Source organism: Aquarana catesbeiana, linkage group LG13 (genome assembly GCF_042186555.1).
Source record: "Aquarana catesbeiana isolate 2022-GZ linkage group LG13, ASM4218655v1, whole genome shotgun sequence".
NCBI lineage: Eukaryota > Metazoa > Chordata > Amphibia > Anura > Ranidae > Aquarana > Aquarana catesbeiana.
The window spans coordinates 61,801,710-61,823,619 of NC_133336.1; the positions used below are offsets into that span (position 1 = coordinate 61,801,710).

The 21,910-nt window shown below is 40.3% G+C and overlaps 1 protein-coding gene across 2 annotated transcripts in view; it reads left to right on the top strand.

Moving 5' to 3' along the window:
- Nucleotides 1-21,910, top strand: part of KCNH5 (potassium voltage-gated channel subfamily H member 5) — a 550,163-nt gene that overhangs the window by 396,040 nt on the left and 132,213 nt on the right. For both annotated transcript variants that reach the window (XM_073610317.1, XM_073610318.1), the window contains one exon: nucleotides 7,525-7,724. In XM_073610317.1, the coding sequence (XP_073466418.1) occupies nucleotides 7,525-7,724 (200 nt within the window). The remainder of the gene's footprint in view (nucleotides 1-7,524; nucleotides 7,725-21,910) is intronic.

Sequence of the window (21,910 nt, forward strand, 5' to 3'; positions counted from 1 at the left end):
ACAACAACTAACATACACATATGTGGTATCACTGCAATCAGGAGCAGGAGAATTTATTTTGGGTTGTTCTTTGGTTGTAAATGATGATGATAATAGCAAGACATATACAGCTACATTTAAAAAAATATATATACTTTTTTTTACTATTTTGGGCCAGTTTTCCTTTGTTAATAACAAAAAAAATCTAAAGATATCTGTTACCATTTACCACCAAAAGAAAGCCCAATTTGTCCTGAAAAAAACAAGGTATAATCAATCCATCTGGATATACAAAGTAGTTGTGACGATAGGTACAGTTTTACGAACCCTTGTCAAAGTTGCAAAATTGTGCTTAGGCATTTACATTTATTTTACCCTTAGGCGTGAAGGGGTTAAACAGCAGTCATCAGCATAAGGGACATTTTACAGTGGGGACAGAAAGTATTCAGACCCCCTTAAATTTATCACTCTTTGTTATATTGCAGCCATTTTCTAAAATCATTTAAGTTCATTTTCCTCGTTAATGTACACACAGCACCCCATATTGACAGAAAAACACAGAATTGTTGACATTTTTGCAGATTTATTAAAAAAGAAAAACTGAAATATCACATGGTCCTAAGTATTCACACCCTTTGCTCAGTATTTAGTAGAAGAACCCTTTTGATCTAATACAGCCATGAGTCTTTTTGGGAAAGATGCAACAAGTTTTTCACACCTGGATTTGGGGATCCTCTGCCATTCCTCCTTGCAGATCCTCTCCAGTTCTGTCAGGTTGGATGGTAAACGTTGGTGGACAGCCATTTTTTAGGTCTCTCCAGAGATGCTCAATTGGGTTTAAGTCAGGGCTCTGGCTGGGCCATTCAAGAACAGTCACTGAGTTGTTGTGAAGCCACTCCTTCGTTATTTTAGCTGTGTGCTTAGGGTCATTGTCTTGTTGGAAGGTAAACCTTCGGCCCAGTCTGAGGTCATGAGCACTCTGGAGAAGGTTTTCGTCCAGGATATCCTTGCACTTTGTCGCATTCATTTTTCCCTCGATTGCAACCTGTCGTCTTGTCCCTGCAGCTGAAAAACACCCCCACAGCATGATGCTGCCACCACCATGCTTCACTGTTGGGACTGTATTGGACAGGTGATGAGCAGTGCCTGGTTTTCTCCACACATACCACTTAGAATTAAGGCCAAAAGTTCTATCTTGGTCTCATCAGACCAGAGAATCTTATTTCTCACCATCTTGGAGTCCTTCAGGTGTTTTTTAGCGAACTCCATGCAGGCTTTCATGTGTCTTGCACTGAGGAGAGGCTTCCGTCGGGCCACTCTGCCATAAAGCCCCAACTGGTGGAGGGCTGCAGTGATGGTTGACTTTCTACAACTTTCTCCCATCTCCCGACTGCATCTCTGGAGCTCAGCCACAGTGATCTTTGGGTTCTTCTTTACCTCTCTCACCAAGGCTCTTCTCCATCGATAGCTCAGTTTGGCCGGACAGCCAGCTTTAGGAAGGATTCTGGTTGTCCCAAACGTCTTCCATTTAAGGATTATGGAGGCCACTGTGCTCTTAGGAACCTTAAGTGCAGCAGAAATTTTTCTGTAACCTTGGCCAGATCTGTGCCTTGCCACAATTCTGTCTCTGAGCTCTTCAGGCAGTTCCTTTGCCCCCATGATTCTCATTTGCTCTGACATGCACTGTGAGCTGTAAGGTCTTATATAGACAGGTGCTTGGCTTTCTTAATTCTCAAGTCCAATCAATATAATCAAACACAGCTGGACTCAAATGAAGATGTAGAACCATCTCAAGGATGATCAGAAGAAATGGACAACACCTGAGTTAAATATATGAGTGTCACAGCAAAGGGTCTGAATACTTAGGACCATGTGATATTTCAGTTTTTCTTTTTTAATAAATCTGCAAAAATGTCAACAATTCTGTGTTTTTCTGTCAATATGGGGTGCTGTGTGTACATTAATGAGGAAAAAAATGAACTTAAATGATTTTAGCAAATGGCTGCAATATAACAAAGAGTGAAAAATTTAAGGTGGTCTGAATACTTTACGTCCCCACTGTATATTAATAGAAAGTACTGTCCCTTGTGCCTATTAAAAAAAAAAAAAAAAAAAACAGAGGTTACCTTCAGTAAAAACAAAAGTATATCATAACAATCAATGAATCCAGTATTTTTTGAATTGGCTGTCTACTGAACCAAAAAAGGTGATGTTGGCCGTTATCAAGAACCAGTGAAAAATTGTAGGCAGAAAAAATATGAGATGAACCTCAAACTTTATTGGAAAGACCAGTGTTATATATTTTAGCAGCCTTTATCTCTACTGATAGTTTTAACTTGCAGTTTTCACTGAAGATGACCTCTGCTTTATACATTTTATTATCATATACTCAGTTTGAATGGAGCAGATTTGTGACCTGTATAAGTGTTAATGTCTGGTTACTGCATTAAATTCATCTGCCCATTGTGTTATTTCTTTTAATATTCTGCACACTTTCGGAGAAAAACGGCAATATCTGTATATGAAGAGTATAAATTATTTTCTGCAGAGGGCAAGGGAAGATAGCTGAATGCGTATATTCTGTATGCCGTACAGACCTACAGTAAGGGTCAATTAGGAATAGTGGATAGTGTCTGCAATCTTTCATTCCTGGAGGAGTGAGCAGAGCACATTAATCTCCAAAGTTATCCACAAATTGAACCTTATGAACAGAGCCATACATCATGTCCCCTTGCTACAGTAACCAGTTCTCGTCACCCCTTTCATCCGGCGTCTTCCACACCCTACCCAATTTTCACATAACATATTAACGTGGAAAGGCAGAGTTTGACTTATAACTTTAAGAGTGATTTACTGTATATTTGACTACACTTGCCAATAGCACGCTAAATAAACGAGTTTTTCTTTAGGAAAACGATGTTCTGGCGAGAGTTATGCTTCCAGGTCTCTGTGATTGTATCTGTGGAAATTCAGAAATAGCTTCATGCATTATTGATGGACTGTTGACCTAGCCGGAGACAAAGTGCCCAAGAAATGCCATATATATTCTTAGAACTGTAAGATATGCTGTAAATTACAGTGGCTGTCAAAAACTACAAGCCATCATCAGCTGCCAGAGCGTGCGTTTTTTTCTTTAAAATTAGCAACGTTTTCATACCTCCTTATGGCTTTAGACAGGGCAAGGTGCAGTAATTATGTTTGCAACAGCCAATTGGGTGTCAGTTCATAAAACAGCAAATAAAATTTAGTGTTAAAAAAAGTAAGGTTATTCAACTAGGCTGGAAGAATAGCATGATCCCCATGCCTGGAATTAAATACAATATGGCAAAACAGAGTTAAAGAAGATGGGAATATTGTTGACAACAAGCTAAGCAGCACATTTTTTTAAAATAACAAACATGTTATATTTACCTGCTTTGTGCAAGGGTTTCACACAAGGCGCCCCGATTCTCCCTTTCTGGGGTCCCCTGGCGGTGCTCCTGGCCCCTCCTCTTCATTGAGTGCCCCCACAGAGAGACGCTTTCCATGGGGGCACTTGTGCGGGCGCGCTCCTGAGTCCTGCTGCTGTGTCTATTGACACAGACAGCAGAACTCAGCCCTGCCCCCTGCTCCCATGTCACTAGATTTGATTGGCAGCAGCGGGAGCCAATGCTATCAATCTATCCAATGAGGACACGAGACAGCGGCTGGAGCTGCTGAGCTCGTGCTCGTTGTTGGAACTATCGGGTTCCATTTAAGAAAAAGGGGGGCAGCTGCAGCACAGAAGGTTTTTCACCTACATCTCAAACTTACTGAATGACATATCAGTATGGATGTCACACCACTTTCTCAAACTCAATCTTCTTAAAATTGAGCTTGTAATATTTCCTCCTTCCCGGTCCCCCCCCCCCCCCATGACTTATTATTATTATACAGGATTTATATAGCGCCAACAGTTTACGCAGCACTTTACAATATAAAAGGGAGACAATGCAGTTATAATACAATAAGATACAAGAGGATTAAGAGGGCCCTGCTCAGAAGAGCTTACAATCTAGTAGGGTGGGGCAGACTTTACCATTAAGATCAACAGCACAACCATTGGTCCCTTCACACATGCTAGGGTATTGGGGTGTAATCCTTGACTCTGACCTCTCCTTCAGCCCCCATATCCAATCACTGACTAAATCCTACCGCCTTAACCTCCGCAACATCTCCAGAATTCGAACCTTCCTGACTAATGACACCACAAAGCAACTTATTCACTCCTTGATTATTTCCTGCCTTGACTACTGCAACTCTCTCCTTAATGGCCTGCCCTTAAGCAGGCTATCCCCCCTTCAGTCTATTATGAATGCTGCTGCTAGACTAATACACCTCACTAATCGATCTGTGACTGCTATCCCTCTCTGCCAATCCCTTCACTGGCCTCCCCCACTCCACCGTATAAAATTCAAAATGCCTACCACAACTCTAGCTCCCTTGTTAACTCCTCTCATGCTCGCCTTCAGGACTTCTCCAGAGCCTCTCCCATCCTCTGGAACTCCCTGCCCCGTGTTATATCCGATCAGCCCCTACCCTGTCCACCTTTAGGAGATCCCTGAAAACTCACTTATTCAAGGAAGCCTACCCCACACCCACCTGACAACTGTCTCTGAGCCCCCCCCCCATCAAATCATTCATCTATTACCTTTTGTACTACCACCCCCTCCCTTTAGAATGTAAGCTCTACGAGCAGGGCCCCCCTGTCCCTTCTGTATTGAACTGTACTGTAATTGTGCTGTCCCCCCTCTACATTGTAATGCGCTGCGTAAACTGTTGGCACTATATAAATCGTGAATAGTAATTATATAAAATAATAATACATAGAATATAATAAGAGGAAAAACCATGAGAGTTTACAACTTCTTTAATGTCAAGCAGCAGCTAAAAAAGCAGCTTAACCACTTAAGCCCCGGACCATTTGGCTGGCCAAAGACCAGAGCACTTTTTGCGATTCGGCACTGTGTCGCTTTAACTGACAATTGCACGTGGCAATTGCTCGTGCGACGTGGCTCCCAAACAAAATTAATGTCCTTTTTTTCCCCACAAATAGAGCTTTCTTTTGTGGTATTTGATCACCTCTGTGGTTTTTATTTTTTTGCACTAGAAACAAAAAAATAGCGACAATTTTGAAAAAAACTCAATATTTTTTACCTTTTTGCTATAATAAATATCCACAAAAAATATATATATAAAAAAAAAAAATTTCCCTCAGTTTAGGCTGATACGTATTCTTTTACATATTTTTGGTAAAAAAAATACAATAAGCGTTTATTGATTGGTTTGCAAAATAGGGGGATAGTTTTATGGCATTTTTATTATTAATTTTTTTTTTTTTTTTTTACTAATAATGGCGATGATCAGCGATTTTTATCATGACTGCGACATTATAGCGGACACATCGGACAATTTTGACACATTTTTGAGACCATTGGCATTAATACAGCGATCAATGCAAAAAAAATGCATTGATTACTGTAAAAATGTCACTGGCAGTGAAGGGGTTAACCACTAGGTAGCGCTGTACGAGTTAAGTGTGTCCTAGGGAGTGATTCTAACTGTGGGGGGGAGGGGCTATGTGTGACACATCCCTGATCGCTGCTCCCAATTACAGGGAGCTGTGATCAGTGTCAGTGTCACTAGACAGAACGGGGAGATGCTTGTTTACATTGTTTACGGGACCCGCGATCACGGTCACGGAGCTCCCGGCGGCGTGCGCCCGCAAGCCGCCTCCTAAAGGGAAACGTACAGGAAGGGAAACGTAATCTGCCTGTACGTGCCCATCTGCCGCAGTATATCTGCGTGAGGCGGTTGGGAAGCGGTTAAAAAAGCAAACATAATTTTGGTTGGTATAGAATCTGGGATAAAACACATAATCATACACTATATGGTCATAAAGTTTGTAGATACCGGACTGTCATAGCCATACTATATGGCTAAAAGTTTCAGGACACCCCACCAAATGATAGAGTTTAGGTGCTTCCAGTAAGGCCCCTTTCACACAGGATGGATTCAGCAGATCTGCTCACAGCTTCCCTGCTGATCAGAGTAGAGCGAGATAACACATCCATGTCTGCTCAGTTTCTGGTGCACCTCATAGCTCAAACACATATGCGTGTGTGCACGTGTATTTATACTGACAGTGTCAGTAGGGCAGTGGATGGTGTCAGTAGTTTTTATTTGTATTATTTTACTTTTTATTATTTTTTACAATTATATTTATTTTTTACAAATTTTTTAGGAGCCCCCTTAGGGGGCTTTGGTGAAATATCAGGGGTTTAAACAGGGGGAATCTGTGTCACACAGGGTGATTAGGGTGTGCCCAGGTGGCACAAAAGTGTACCTTCACTCAAAAGGTTTTTTTTTTTCTTTAAAAATAACAAACGAATGTTATACTTACTTGCTCTGTGTAGCGGTTTTGCACAGAGCAGCCCGGATACTCCTACTCTCGGGTCCCTCTTCGGTGCTCCTGACCCCTCCCTCCTGTTAAGTGCCCCCACAGCAAGCAGCTTGCTATGGGGGCACCCAAGCCGAGCCACAGCTTGGTGTGTCCATTCATACTCTCTCTCCTCATTGGCTAACGTACTTTGATTGACAGCAACGGGAGCCAATGGTGCCGCTGCTGTGTCTCAGCCAATCAGGAGGGGGAGTCCCGGACATCTGAGGCATTTGTGCACATCGCTGGATCAAGATGAGACTTAGGTAAGTATTAGGGGGGCTGCTACACATTGAAGGTTTTTTATCTTAATGCATAAAATGCATTAAGGTAAAAAAAAAATCTTGTGCCTTTGCAACCACTTTAAGACCTCCTTCTCGCCCTTCTTTGACATTTGAAATTTGTTTTTGGGGAGGGTGGGAGCGGGTGCCTGTCAAAACCAGTTCCCACGTCCGCTTGGATCGCTTTCCCTTCCCACAGTCTTTTGGGACAGGTCACACGCATGCTGTGAGGCTCACGCATGTGCAGTGAGCAGCCAGCTGACGCTGCAAGCTGTCACAGCCAGGTGCCCACAGTTAAGATGCTGGGGACCAAAGATGGTTCCTGGCACCCCCTCACGTGAGCACAGCACTGGATCCTGGGACAGGTGAGTGTCTGCTTATTAAAAGTCAGCAGCTACAGTTTTTGTAGCTGATTTTCAATTTTCAGAAAAACGTCTGGAGCTCCTCTTTAAGCTTTGATTAAAAGAAATTAAAGGAAACTTGTCATGAGCCAATCATGAAGGCTACCATTTCTGACCATTCCTTCTGAAAGTGCTAGCTTCCTGATCAACTTTGCCAGTTGATACTTTGGCTTCAGTGCTTCCTGAGTCACCACAAGTATAGAAATATTTACACTATACTTATTCCAGGTCTGTGAATACAGACACCAGACCCCCCTGGGCAACAAGCCGTTTTAGAAGGAGGTCAGCAATAGCAGCTCCGCTACTTCTGCCATGGCAAGGTCACTTTAACTGTAGTAATAACATTATCACAGCTGTTCATTTATATCAGATTTTTAAAGGTTGTTTTGTGTTTCCTTTTTTGTAGCACTTCTATATGCAACTATTTTTGGAAACGTGACCACCATTTTCCAGCAGATGTATGCCAACACTAACCGCTACCATGAGGTGCTGAACAATGTGCGTGACTTCCTGAAGCTTTATCAGGTCCCCAAAGGCCTCAGCGAGAGGGTCATGGATTATATCGTATCAACGTGGTCAATGTCAAAGGGCATTGACACAGAAAAGGTATGAGTGCATGAAATAACACTTGTGCCCTATTCCTTTTTTATTTTCTTTTTATGCCACACTGAAAGTAGATAAAGTCTTAAAAGAAAATGTATACTCTTTTTGCACATACTGCATATGTCTTATTGCCTATGCTCAGAACTAAACACTTGAAATATTGCATATAAATCTTTCAGACTTGTATAGTTCACATTAGTTGGAGCCCTAGGTTCCTTTTCCCATTTGCCTCTCTTTTCTTGGCTTCAGTCCTGAATATAAGCCTGTTGTTTACAGAGCTCGGTAGTAGCTAAAACCCACATTTATACACAACTGAATGAGTAAAAGGATTGACAAATGTCACCTCTCTCCTGGCCTGTTCTTTTCAATCACTTTCAATCAGAGAAAGACAGTCTGAAGGCAATCAGCCACTGCTGCACCTATCTAGCAACCCCATCTGAGTCGGCGGGTGCACCCTGTATTAAATGTTTAGGAGTTGACAGACGCAGTCATCAAAAGATTTAGGTACTTATACTAGTTGCAAGTGAAAATACAGTCAAAATATGGAACTTAACTGTATCTGAACACCACAAACTGAAAACGCTATTTATTTCTTTTTTAGTTTTCAAAGTTACCTATCCATCCATGTTTCCATGCTATGTTTTGATAAGAAATCACTTTGAAAAACATCCTTAGCTTTTCTAACCACAGCCATCTTGAGTAAGGGCAGATAGCATTTACTTCCAGGAATCCATCTGGCCTTAGCTCATGCATGTAGGCAGGAGGGTGTGCCTAGCTAAAAAAGCCCCTCCCCCAGTTGAAATATAAAAATGCCCATGAAGACTCATGGGATATATGACATCATTTTGGCCTAGGCTAAAACCAGAAAGCAACTGAGTAAATGTAAAAAAAATCCTATCTGTTTATTTCTAACTACACTCTTTAAATGTCTGGAAACTTTTTGGAGAGGAATGTTGTCCAATTTTTGCCTGGTAAATGATTCTAACTGCTCAACAGTCCTGGGTCTTCTTTGTTGTATTTTTTGTTTCAAGATGTGCCAAATATTTTCAATTGGTGAAAGTTCTAGACTGCAGACAGGCCACGTAAGCACCCAGACTCTTCTACTTTAAAGCCATGCTGTTGTTAGAGATGCAGCATGTGGTTAAGCATTGTCCTACTGAAATATGCAAGGCCTTCCCTTAAATACATCACCTGGATAAAAGCATATTATGCTTTAAAACCTGGATGCATTTTTCAGTATTGATGTGCATTTCCAGTTGTGCAAGCTGCCCATTCTATATGCACTAATGCACCCCCATACCATCAGAGATGAAGGCTTTTGAACTGAGTGTTGATAACAAGCCGGAAGGTCCCTCTCCTCTTTAGTCCAGAGGACATGGTGCCCATGGTTGCCAAAATGAATGTCAAATTTTGATTCGTCTCACCACAGAACAGTTTTCCACTTTGCAACAGACCATTTTAAATGAGCTTTGACACCGATAAGATTGTGGTGTTTCTGGATAATAATCAGATACGGCTTCTTCTTTGCATGCTCCTAAGCTTGCATTTTTCAATGGCACAGCAAACTGTGTTTACAGACAGTGGTTTTTGGAAGTATTCTTGAGCCCATGCAGTGATGTCCATCACAGAGTCATGCTTGTTTTTAATACTATGCTGTCTAAGGGCTCAAAGATCACCGGCATCCAATATTGCATTTAGGCTTTGTCCCTTGCACACAGAGATTTTTTTCAGATTCTCTGAATCTGTTGATGATATTATGTACTGTAGATGATGATATGTTTAAAGTATTTGCAATTTTACGCTGAACGTTATTTTGAAATTGTTCTACAATTTTTAGACGCTGCTTTTTTACATACTGGTGAAGCTCTGCCCATCTTTACTTCTGAGATACTCTGACTCTCTAAGATGCTCTTTTTATACTCAGTCATGTTACTGATCTATTGCCAATTAACCTAATTAGTTGCAAAAAGTTCTTCCAGCTCTTCCTTGTTAATGCCACTTACTTTGCCAGCTTTTTGTTGCCCTTTTACTTTTTTGAAACGTGTTGCTCCCGTCGGTTTCAAAATTTCTTTTTTTTCTTCATCTTAAAATGCAACTTTTTTTCATTTTAAACACTTGATATATTTTCTATTGTGAATATTATATGGGTTTACGAGATTTGCAAATCATTGCCTTCTGTTTTTATGTAGATTTTACACAATGCCACAACTTTTTTTGGAATTAGGGTTGTATAAGGCCAATTTAAATTTCTTTCATAACAGAGTGAGCATGGAGCAACGTAGAGTTGTATTGTGAGAACACCCCAAAGGATAAAGATGAAAAGTCTAGGTGACAACTTAGTGGTAACAAAGGAGGAATATTTATCTTGTTTGATGAAGTTTGGTGTCACTCGGGAGATCATATTTCACCTGCTTTCTGCGCTTCATTGAGTTCTACCCTTTAAGTTATTAATTACATTCCATTAATTTTGTTAACGTTTTAACATCTTAAGTGGTTACCTGCCAAAGCATCTTTATTCCACAGATGTTCAGATACATTTCAGTTGAAAATTACTGAAAGCCTCTATTATTCCTCAATGGTCTGTAGAGTAATTTCAAAGATTTCAAGGACAGAATAAGACTTTATTTGTAACTCTGAGGGGTCTATTTAAAAGACTATGGCAGTACTGCTGCTTAAAAAAATGCTCTACACATGATCAAAGTCACATAACTGACTCTGTTCCTCTACATCAGGGGTCTCCAAACTGCGGCCTGAGGGCCAAATGTGGCCCTTGGGGCACTATTCCTCCCACTGATATGAGGCACTATTCCTCCCACTGACACCAACAGTGGGGCACTATTTCTTCCACCGATACCAATGATGGGATACTATTCCTCCTACTACTAGGGACACTACTGCTATTGACCACTAACACTGAGGCCATATTTATTCTCACTCATGCTGAGCCCGTGACATTCTCTGCCCCTGCTGGCCACTATCCGGCCCTCTTAAAGTCTGAAGGACAATTAACTGGCCCTTTGTTTGAAATGTTTGGAGACCCCGACTCTTTACACTGCATAGCGCATCCATAATTTTATGAATGAGTATATTAGAGAGTAAATAGTGATATTCGCTCTCCATTCTAAATGAATCCCTATGGACCATTTAAACCCCAACTGTATCCAAACCTTTTTCTCTGGCTAGGATGGGGAAGGGTGAAACCTTCTGTCAAGTGTTGCTGGAAGAAGTAGGAAGACCAAGAATCATAGCAGTCTAAAGACAACAATGATACATATTAAGGGGGCTGTAAGGTCCCCCCCATATTAGGGTTTATATGAGGGTTTACAGTATCCTCATTTTTTTTACCTTAACACATTGAGCACAAAATAAGCATTCCCTAGTAAACTATTTGTTAAAAATCTTACCCCAGCATTTGTAATTGACATCTTTTAAGTGATATTAAAGCTTCATTTTTTTAAATAACAGACATGTTATAGTTACCTGCTCTGTGCAGTGGTTTTGCACAGAGCAGCTCTGATCCTCTTCTTTTTGGTTCCCCCGTCAGTGCTCCTCCCCCTCGAGCAGAGCCCCCAGAGAAAGCTGCTTGCCATGGGGGCACCGCTGCATGCTCACTCCTGAGCCATACAACACACAAAGCCACACCTCGGCCCCACCACTGCTTTTTCCTCATTGGCTCACAGGCTGCAATGGATAACAGTAAGAGCCAATAGGTTCTCGCTGCTGTCTCAGCCAATGAGGAGGGAGAGTCCCCATACAGCCGAGGCTATTGTGAACATTGTTGAATCTGAGGGGGCTAAGGTAAGGATTGGGGGGCTGGGGGGAGCTGCTGCACACAGAAGGTTTTTTAACCTTCATGTATAGAATGCATGAAGGTAAAAAACTTTCAGCCTTTAGAACTACTTTCAATGCTGCTGGCTTCTGCTCTCTGTGCTGCTTCCCAAAACATCTGATCTTCTCAGAAAAGCATTAGCAATGAACCGTGCAGTCTCCAGTAAGTCTCTTTGGAAAGAGGGAGGAGCAGGGGAGTGCTTGTCATCCTAGGTTACAGGGCTATGTGTTTCTATTGAGGTACACCATGTAGAAGGAGACACACTGCATGCAAGGGTAGCTCCATGTGAGGAGGCAAGAGAAAGGAGCTTTTTTGCAGTCACATCATCAAATAATACAAAGATGTATGTTGGGGATTTAGAGAAAAATAACGCCATACTAGACAGGCCTCAATAATGGGCTTAGTTGTTGTATAGATCTAACATTAGATTTTGTTGTGATTCGGTAGCCTGAGAGAACTTCAAAGCTTTGTGTGCTAGAACATTTTCTGGTTGATGGGCTGGTATGAGTAGAGCACTTTGGAGTGTTATTGATGCATTTTAAGTCATGTTTGGTCGGTTAGGTGTTTTGAATTTGGACAGTCAGTTCAGTGGTCCCATTTGTTTTGGGGTTTGTAACCGCACGTCCTAAAAGTCACATGTATATGTTTTTGTCAGAGTAGTTTTGATTTAAGCACATGATTTAGTTGTTTGGGTAGTGCTACACCATTTTATCCATTATGCTGTTACCTGATGTTATGACAATAGGGCATCCCTGGTCCCTGAGGAGGAGGTTGGTTGGGTGGAGAGTGAGTAAAGTCTGAAAGTATTTTGCTGAAATACAGTCAGTACAAGCTAAAAAAAAAAAGCATTCAAAAGGACAGGTGCTTAGTCATTGGGTTTTTCTAATAGTTTTATACCTATAACAGGAGAGAATGTAAAACCAATACAACAAAACAAACTCTCTTGCGCATAAATGTGTAGGCCCGACAGTTCAAAGTTCAGAATGGACGATAGCTTTCGGCTTTGCTGCCCTCAAGGATAGGGTCATCCTAACAGTCAACGAAAAACAAAAGAAAGAGGGCGCACCGGCCTAGTGCATTATCCTTAAAAAGGTTTATTAAAATGTACATAAAAAAATACTACTCACAAAGATGGATGAAAACACGCTTAGAACGATCTTTTTGATAAGTGGTGATCAATCCACTGATGGCAGTCTCCAGATCCTACGGGGAAGACGTGCAGATCGCTGCCGGCTGACGTGTTTCGAAGGTAGGCACCTTCTTCTTCAGAGGATCTGAAGAAGAAGGTGCCTACCTTCGAAGCGCGTCAGCCGGCAGCGATCTGCACGTCTTCCCCGTAGGATCTGGAGACTGCTATCAAATGATTGATCACCACTTATCAAAAAGATCGTTCTAAGGCTGTTTTCATCCATCTTTGTGAGTAGTATTTTTTTATGTACATTTTAGTAAACCTTTTTAAGGATAATGCACTAGGCCGGTGCGCCCTCTTTCTTTTGTTTTTCGGAGAATGTAAAACCACCGGGTATTTTAATCCTTTATTGAATCTGTATTGAATCCGTTCCACTCAGCCAAAATCACAAAGGTTGCAACCAAACTGAGAACCCTCTTGTAATAATTAGGATTTACAAAGATGTAAAAAAGTGTTTGATGAAAGTTCTCTTTATTCCCTGCAGATATTTCCCAGAATCCTATTTTTCTCATAGAAAAGGTGTACAGTCCTTTCATCGCACATCTGCCAAAGTTACATTTCTCCTGAGCTAGGAATAAAAAGTCAAGGCGGGTTTGCCAGTTCAGAGTTGTGGCAAAGATTGGCACATTTCTCACCTCCAGCTGTAATCGTTGAGAGATCTTTTAGGTTATGGTTGGCTTTTATACAATGAGTTGTCCATCATTCCATTCAAGAAGTCTTTGCTGCTGAACTGCTCAGTCAATGTGTGCCTAAATAACAATCTGTCAAATAAAAGAAAAAGCGTGGGTTTCTATGGTAATGAACAGCTGCCCTGATCGTTATAGCAACAGATTGTCTAAAAATAATGCAGCTGGGGATTATCATGAAGAAAGCTGATACATAACTTTCAGAACGAGTAAAATGGCTTTGAGCATATAATGAAAGTAAATCATAAGTGGAATTGAAGTGAAGAAAGGTTTGCTTAGTAAATACAATTAACAGGATATTTCTATTCATATCATGCTGAAGTCCCGAAAACATTGAATAGGTGTTAAGCCAACCAAACATAATAAAACTTGAACTTTAAAGAAACCTGTGCTGAGAGATATGTGTAGGCTGCTGTTGACTTCACGTGGAACCTTACTTGCTACATGTTTGTTTCTAGCCAAAGAAATTCAGGCCCCTAAGATTTTTAAAAGGAGCCTGCATTATTTACCAGCGTACACATACATATATATATATATATATATATATATATATATTTACTTTTTATTTTTTAATATGAGTTTCCTTTAATAGATTGACTACACAGGCAGTTCATTCCATTTGTGTTGTGGGTGCAGAGACACCTTGGCATGTGTGTAGAACATTGGTGTATGGACCTGCTCATCAGTGATTGTGTACCTAGTTTGGACATTGGGTTGTGGTTTCCAAGGCACAAAGTGATAGCTACATTTGCTCAGTTTCTGTGAACTGAAAACTTTTGAATAGGGATTTTGTCGCCTTTAAAAGTTTTTTCAAAAAGTTGCTGTTTATATTGCCCTCAACTGTGCTACCCTTAGCTTCAACCTCAATTGCTGTAGCAAATCACCACCAATGTGCCCAAAAATGACCAAATCCTTATATTAAATTAGAATATCATCAAAAAGTTAATTTATTTCAGTAATTCAATTAAAAAAAGTGAAACTCATATTTTGTATAGATGCGTTACAAACAGATTGATATATTTCAAGCATTTCTTTCTTTTAATGTTGATGATTATGGCTTACAGCTAGTGAAAACCCAAAATTCAGTATCTCAGAAAACTAGAAAATTACATAAGACCAACTAAAAAAAGGATTTTTAATACAGAAATGTTAACTTACTGAAAAGTATGGCCATGTACAGTATAGTATGCACTCAATACTTGGTCGGGGCTCCTTTTATATGAATTACTGCATCAATGCAGCGTGGCATAGAGGCAATCAGCCTGTGGCACTGCTGAGGTGTTATGGAAGCCCAGGTTGCTTTGATAGTGGCCTTCAGCTTGTCTGCATTGTTGAGTCTGGTCTTCCTCTTGACATTACCCCACAGATTCTCTATGGGGTTTAGGTAAGGCGAGTTTGCCTGCCAATCAAGCACAATGATACCATGATCATTAAACCAGGCAGTAGCAGTGTGGGCAGGAGTCAAGTCCTGCTGGAAAATTAAATCAGCATCTCCATAAAGCTGGTCAGCCGGAGGAAGCATGAAGTGCGCTAGAACTTCCTGGTAGAGGGCTGCACTGACTTTGGACTTAATAAAACACAGTGGACCAACACCAGCAGATGACATGGCTCCCCAAATCATCACTGAAACTTCACACTAAACCTCATGCAACTTGGATTCTGTGCCTCTCCAGTCTCTGATACCTTGATTTCCAAATGAAATGCAAAGTTTTCCAAAGTCAGTGATGATTTTCTGATGAATTCCTGATCAATTTTCTGAGATACTGGATTTTGGGTTTTCACCAGCTGTAAGCCATGATCAGAAAAATTAAAAGAAAGGAATGCTTGAAATATGTCACTGTGGCAGTTATTTACAAAGGTAAATCCATTTTGCACTGCAAGTGCACTTGGAAGTGCAGTCACTCTGAATCTAAGGGGTAGATCTGAAATGAGTGGAAGCTCTGCTGATTTTATCATCCAATCATGTGCAAGCTAAAATGCTGTTTTTTATTTTCCTTGCATGTCCCTCTTGGATCTACAGCGACTGCACTTCCAAGTGCACTTTCAGTGCAAAGTGGATTTTCCTTTAGTAAATAACCCCCTGCGTGTAACACATCTATATAAAATATGAGTTTTAGTTTTTGAATTGAACTGCTGAAATTAACTTTTTGATAATATTCTAATTTTATGTGATGCACCTGTAACATGCAGTGCTTGAGTTATTATATGCCTATTTATGCATAAAGTGCCCAATAATCGATTCATATGTGCACAACAAATTATAATAAATTCATATACCTATTTCACATATACATAAAGTGCAGTTCCCAATAAAGTGCGTGATATAGAATGTCCCAATAAAGTGCTCAGTACTTTACAAAATTAAAGCATCCAATTTCAGTGCTGTAGTTCACATTAAAAATTCTGTGTTGTTTTGGTTCCTCCACTCCTTTAATCTTTGTCACCAGGTGAGTAACCTTCACCCACACCCGTCACTCGCCAGATGAAATGACCCACTCAGCCCTGGGTCAACTTGCATGCACAATCCAAACCGGGGGATTCAACCATTTCACCACTCTGTGTCCACCAGGTCTATCTACCAATGCTTAAATCTATCAGTTACCTTCATGCGCTTTGAAAACTCCTTTTCTCCACCTCTTTATGTCATTTACTAATGCGGGGAAAACAATAAAGAATGCCATAGCATAAAACCTTTTTTATTTAGATAAAACACTTAAAATCAGTTGCACTCACACTGCTTTGTTCTGGCCCCCAGCATCTAGGTATAGTGCTTGGGGCTTTCTGGTCCTGGCTCCACTGCTCAGCCTGGTGCCAAGTGAGCTGGACTTTTTATGTTATTTCTTCCAGTATGATTACAAGCACAGGCCTTGACGTCAGCGCACTTGTAGTCCATACACATTGTGTTCAATTAAGCCCTAATAAAGGGACATTTTTGAACCCTCGAAACACACTGGATACACTTTGAATTGTCCCCCTGATTTTTATTGGAATAAAGTTTGTATCTGAAACCCTTATGCCGCGTACACACGAGCGGACTTTTCGACCGGACTGGTCCGCAGACTGAGTCCGGCACACAATTCGACCATGTGTGGGCTTCATCCGATCTGCAGCGGACTTTTTCGGTCGAAAACCTGACGAACTTTAGATTTGGAACATGTTTCAAATCTTTACGTCGGAACTCCGCCGGACCCAGTTCCTATAGAAAAGTCCGCTCATCTGTATGCTAGTCCGATGGACGAAAACCACCGCTAGGGCAGCGATTGGCTACTGGCTATCAACTTCCTTATTTTAGTCTGGTCGTACATCATCGCGTACAAATTCGTCGGACTTTGTTGTGATCATGTGTAGGCAAGTCCGTTCATTTGGATATATAAACGAAAATCTGCGCTGGCAACTTACCATGTAGAAAATTAATAAACTATAATGAAACCAAATAATAAATACACTATGCAAATAGTTGTGAATGTGAAAAAAATGTATAAAGGGAAAATTTAAATGTAGACCTTGCACAATTTGCTGTGTACTGAGTGAAATCGTGCACAAATGCACTACCAGACTAGGTAACTACAATGTGATAAAAATCAAAAATATATATGTACATACAAGTGATGCAGTTTGGATGAGTGATCCAAAAAAAACACACATCCAAAACACTATGCGACTTAAGGCGATAGAATATCGCTATACTGATGCAAAAAAATATAATATATATAATATATATATGTGCTCTCATGTATTCATAATCATAAATAGCAATGAAGTGAGCCTCCAAACAAAATAAACGCCAAGTGAAATTGTGAAACAAAAATGTCAATTATAACAAAATTTGCAAATGACAGAGTATCTATTAGATCAAAATGTTCCTTCACAAAAGGACAATCAGCAGACTTCCAGCTTTTTCATCCGTATGATAAATCAGGGCAAAAGGTATGCTGAAGTTGGAGATGGTTAGAAGGAAAATTTTGGGACCACAAAGCTCGCGTTCCACCAAAAGAAAAGAAAAGGCATATAGTGTAAAACCTTAGGATACCATGGGGTCACCTGCGCATATGTGCGCTACTCACGGGACCGGCATGCAGAGCAGGCATTCAGATACTTGGTCGGTTCGCCGCTGAACGGCGTGCATTCCACCAACTCCAGGAAGTGATGTCACTGGTTAAACAGGCGTAGGCAGGATGTTGCGTCGACGCGTTTCGCCCCTCCCCCAGGGCGTTATCAAAAACTTAACATCCCGCTCACGTAAGGAGTTATTTATATTGCACTCGGTGAGTGACAGCCATTTACAGCCAATGGGTGAAATATCACCCATTCCTTCCTATATCATCATATCCTGTTGCAATTGAAAAACTTTAATCAGTGGCCGGAGACACAACATTTCCAATAAGCAGATGTATATGCTTGTGCCACTTATACAGGAAATCAAGTTTGACGCTAGCCGTCTTATACAGAAATAAAATATGTTACAACAGGATATCTAGACAAATACAAATTCTATATAGTATATGTTGAATGTGTTATTTTCTTATTATACTTTATAGTAAAAATCCATATCTTTAATATGATATACAATAAAAAATTTTTTTTTTCCTTCTAACCATCTCCAACATCAGCATACCTTTTGCCCTGATTTATCATACGGATGAAAAAGCTGGAAGTCTGCTGATTGTCCTTTTGTGAAGGAACATTTTGATCTAATAGATACTCTGTCATTTGCAAATTTTGTTATAATTGACATTTTTGTTTCACAATTTCACTTGGCGTTTATTTTGTTTGGAGGCTCACTTCAGTGCTATTTATGATTATGAATACATGAGAGCACATATATATATTATATATATATTATATTTTTTTGCATCAGTATAGCGATATTCTATCGCCTTAAGTCGCATAGTGTTTTGGATGTGTGTTTTTTTTGGATCATTCATCCAAACTGCATCACTTGTATGTACATATATATTTTTGATTTTTATCACATTGTAGTTACCTAGTCTGGTAGTGCATTTGTGCACGATTTCACTCAGTACACAGCAAATTGTGCAAGGTCTACATTTAAATTTTCTCTTTATACATTTTTTTCACATTCACAACTATTTGCATAGTGTATTTATTATTTAGTTTCATTATAGTTTATTAATTTTCTACATGGTAAGTTGCCAGCGCAGATTTTCGTTTATATATTACTAAAGTGTCAGCACTTTTATCCTGCAGCTGCAACAGGATAGTTAGAGTTTGAAGATTACCATATAACACAAATTTATTTGCGAGCGCTGTTTTGTATGTATTTACGTTCATTTGGATAGTCCGTCGGACCAGTCTGGTCAAAAAGTCAGCTCGTGTGTACGCGGCATTAATGGTGTGGCGCCTCATTTTCCATTTTTGCTACTTTACGATGCAAGCTAAGGAGACTGTGCAGATCCTCTGGGGTGTAAAAGCCAGCTGCCCAGGTACCACATTTTTTACATGAAGATCACTACTTTAACCACTTCAATACTGGACACTCCCCTTAACCCCCTTTCCTGCCCAGGCCACTTTTCAGATTTTAGCACTGTCACACTTTAAATGACACTCAGTCATGCAACACTGTTCCCAAATGAAATTGTTATCATTTTTTCGAGACAGATAGAGCTTTTCTTTTGGTGGTATTTATTTAATCGCCATTGAGTTTTTTATTTTTTGCTATACAAAAAAAGCCAAAAATTTTGAAAGAAAAAGAAAAAACATGTTTTTCTTAGTTTCTGTTATAAAACTTTGCAAAAATGTAAGCTTTCTTCATAAATTTAGGCCAAAATTTAATCTGCTACATTTCTTTGGTAAAAAAAAAACCCTAAATCAGTGGGTTTTTGTTTAGTCTGTGTGAAAGTTTGAGTTTACAAGCTATGGTACATATATTTGAAAATGTATCAATCCAGATGTACTAACTGCCCATCTAATTACTTGAAGCTATAAAATGCCAAGACAATACAAATAATCCCCAAATGACTCATTTTTGGAAAGTAGACACCTCAATGTAACAAGTAATTCTGCACTGCCTAGAAAGTAGCAGTTAACATGGCAAATTAGATAAGTGCAATAAAAGTGGGTACCAAAAGTGTAGCGCTTAAATATGAAGCAAAATGCAATTGACCCCTGGCCTAGCCACATAGAGGGTCTCAAAATCCAAGAAGCACCTTTGGGTCAAGGGGCATAAATTATGCATCTAATTTCCTGACTGACATTTTTGGAAGTGCTGGAGCACCAAGACAAGGGAAACACCTACAAGATGACCACATTTTGGAAAGCAAACATCCCAGCGTATTTCTTTGAGGCATAATGAGTCTTTTGAACATGTCAATTTTTTGACACAAGTTTTTGGAAAATGTGCAAAAAAAAATAAAAACGCGAAGTTGGCAAGTTAATAGGATTTTTCTAACACACAGCATGGGCATACTTAGAATTACATTGTGTATTATAAGTATATATAGTGCAGCCCTATTATAATGGTAACTCTAATACCACACCTTGTGCAAATAATACAATTATTAATAATAACAATAATCAGTCATTGCAATATCACATTACAGAAAAAGTCCTTATTATAAACACAATTCTTGATTGCTGTGATTTTCTGTGATATTCTATCACCACCGTGCTTTTCTTTAAACACTGTATACTTGTTCACACCTCCACTGGATATTTTACCTGCTCGCCTCAAGAATCACGCAGACTCAAACATAGCTCCTTGTCTTTGACTCTTCAATGATCTCTCCCTTCTTTTATGGATCAGCTGTTCACCTTCCGCCCTCTTGTAATTCCAGCTACTCTCAATGTGCTTCACATGGATAAAGGGTTGATCTCTCATAAAAACAGCCTCTCTCTCCTTAGACTCTCCTCCTATCCTAAGTACTCATTTCCAGTGCCATGTAATTACAAACAAAGCAGACATAGTGCTCTCTGTTTTTAAATTTTATTAAAAAAAACACTCGCATATGTGTATAATAAGAGCATCCGCTCGCTCATCACCGTGGCTGCGTGACGTAACAGGCTCGGTTCCTCCCCTCTGCACGCTTATCGACCTCTGATTGGTCTTCATCAGCAGATGGGTGGGTCACCTCGCCCGAGCCTTTATATTCTCTATTGTTGTTAAAAAGTGAGCCCTGGAACCCGCAGGAAGTGGGTGTTCCTTGAGTCACTTGAAACTGCCGAGGAGAAGCCTGAAAGGTTGCCATAACAACGATAGAGAATATAAAGGCTCAGGCGAGGTGTCCCACGCATATGCTGATGAAGACCAATCAGAGGTCGATACGTGTGCAGAGGAGAGGAACCGAGCCTGTTACATCACACAGCCAATGGTGGTGAGCGAGTGGATGCTTTTATTATACACACATGCAAGTGTTTGTTTTTTATCTTGTAAATGTCCTCTTTTTAGGTGGGGTTTCTTAATACCTCATCCTTTTTGTAAGTATCCTTTCTTCCTCCGATTCAGTTACTGACCCACTGCTCTCTATGGGTTCACTCTACGGGTTCATACTCAGAATCCGACTCTGACAGTGAGAGCTCCCTGCTGCTCTCATCTGTCATTGTCAGAATCTGGAAGGCCTCCTCACTGGTGTACATTTTTTTTGGACATGGTGTTCGCTGGCTCTGGTGACACTGGGACAGGTGTGGCTACAATTAGAGACACAGCGGACGGCTGCACTAGTGTGGCTGAAAAAGGGCACACTGACAGATGTTGCTCTGGGAGGGTGATCAAGGCACTGATGATGGCTGCACTGGTGTGACAAGTACACTGGCTGATCAGGGCTCTGATGACAGCTGCATTGATGTGACAGATAAACTGGCCGATCAAGGCACTGATGACGGCTGCACTGGTGTGACAGGTAGACTGGCTGATCAGGTCATGGATTTCAGCTGCACTAGTGTGACTAAATCAGGGCGCTGACCGATGCTACACTGGTGTGGCTGAATTAGGGCACTGATGATGGCTGCACTGGTGTGGCTGAATCAGGGCACTGATGATTACAATATGTTGGGCGGGAAGTGGTTAGGATAGCAATACCAATAACATAACCGTATGGGTCCAATGCTATTTTACCACTTTCATAAACGTTTTTAGTTTTTTTTTGTGTCAGCATCACTGTTGTATATTTTCCCTCACTTCCTATCTGGTGAAACAGTTGTCAGCAGGACAGGAAATGAGGGTAAACCTCTGTAACAGGGACTAAATAGCAGTAAAACCCAAAATGAGTTTCAAGCCTTCTTCACTCTATCCAAAATTGGAAGACATTTTGGCTTGACATATACTTTAATCATCTTCTTTGCAGGCAATATTAGATTATTTTTGTAAAGCAACAGTAATTTTACAAGGATTTTCTTCTTTCCCCATTTCTATTCAATCCCTTCTTAAATATGAGGAAGCATATTTCTCCAGGATTCAAGTTTTATGGTAATACAGTACTATTCATTCAGAGGACCAGCATATTGCATTTTCGTCTCTATGAATGAAGGC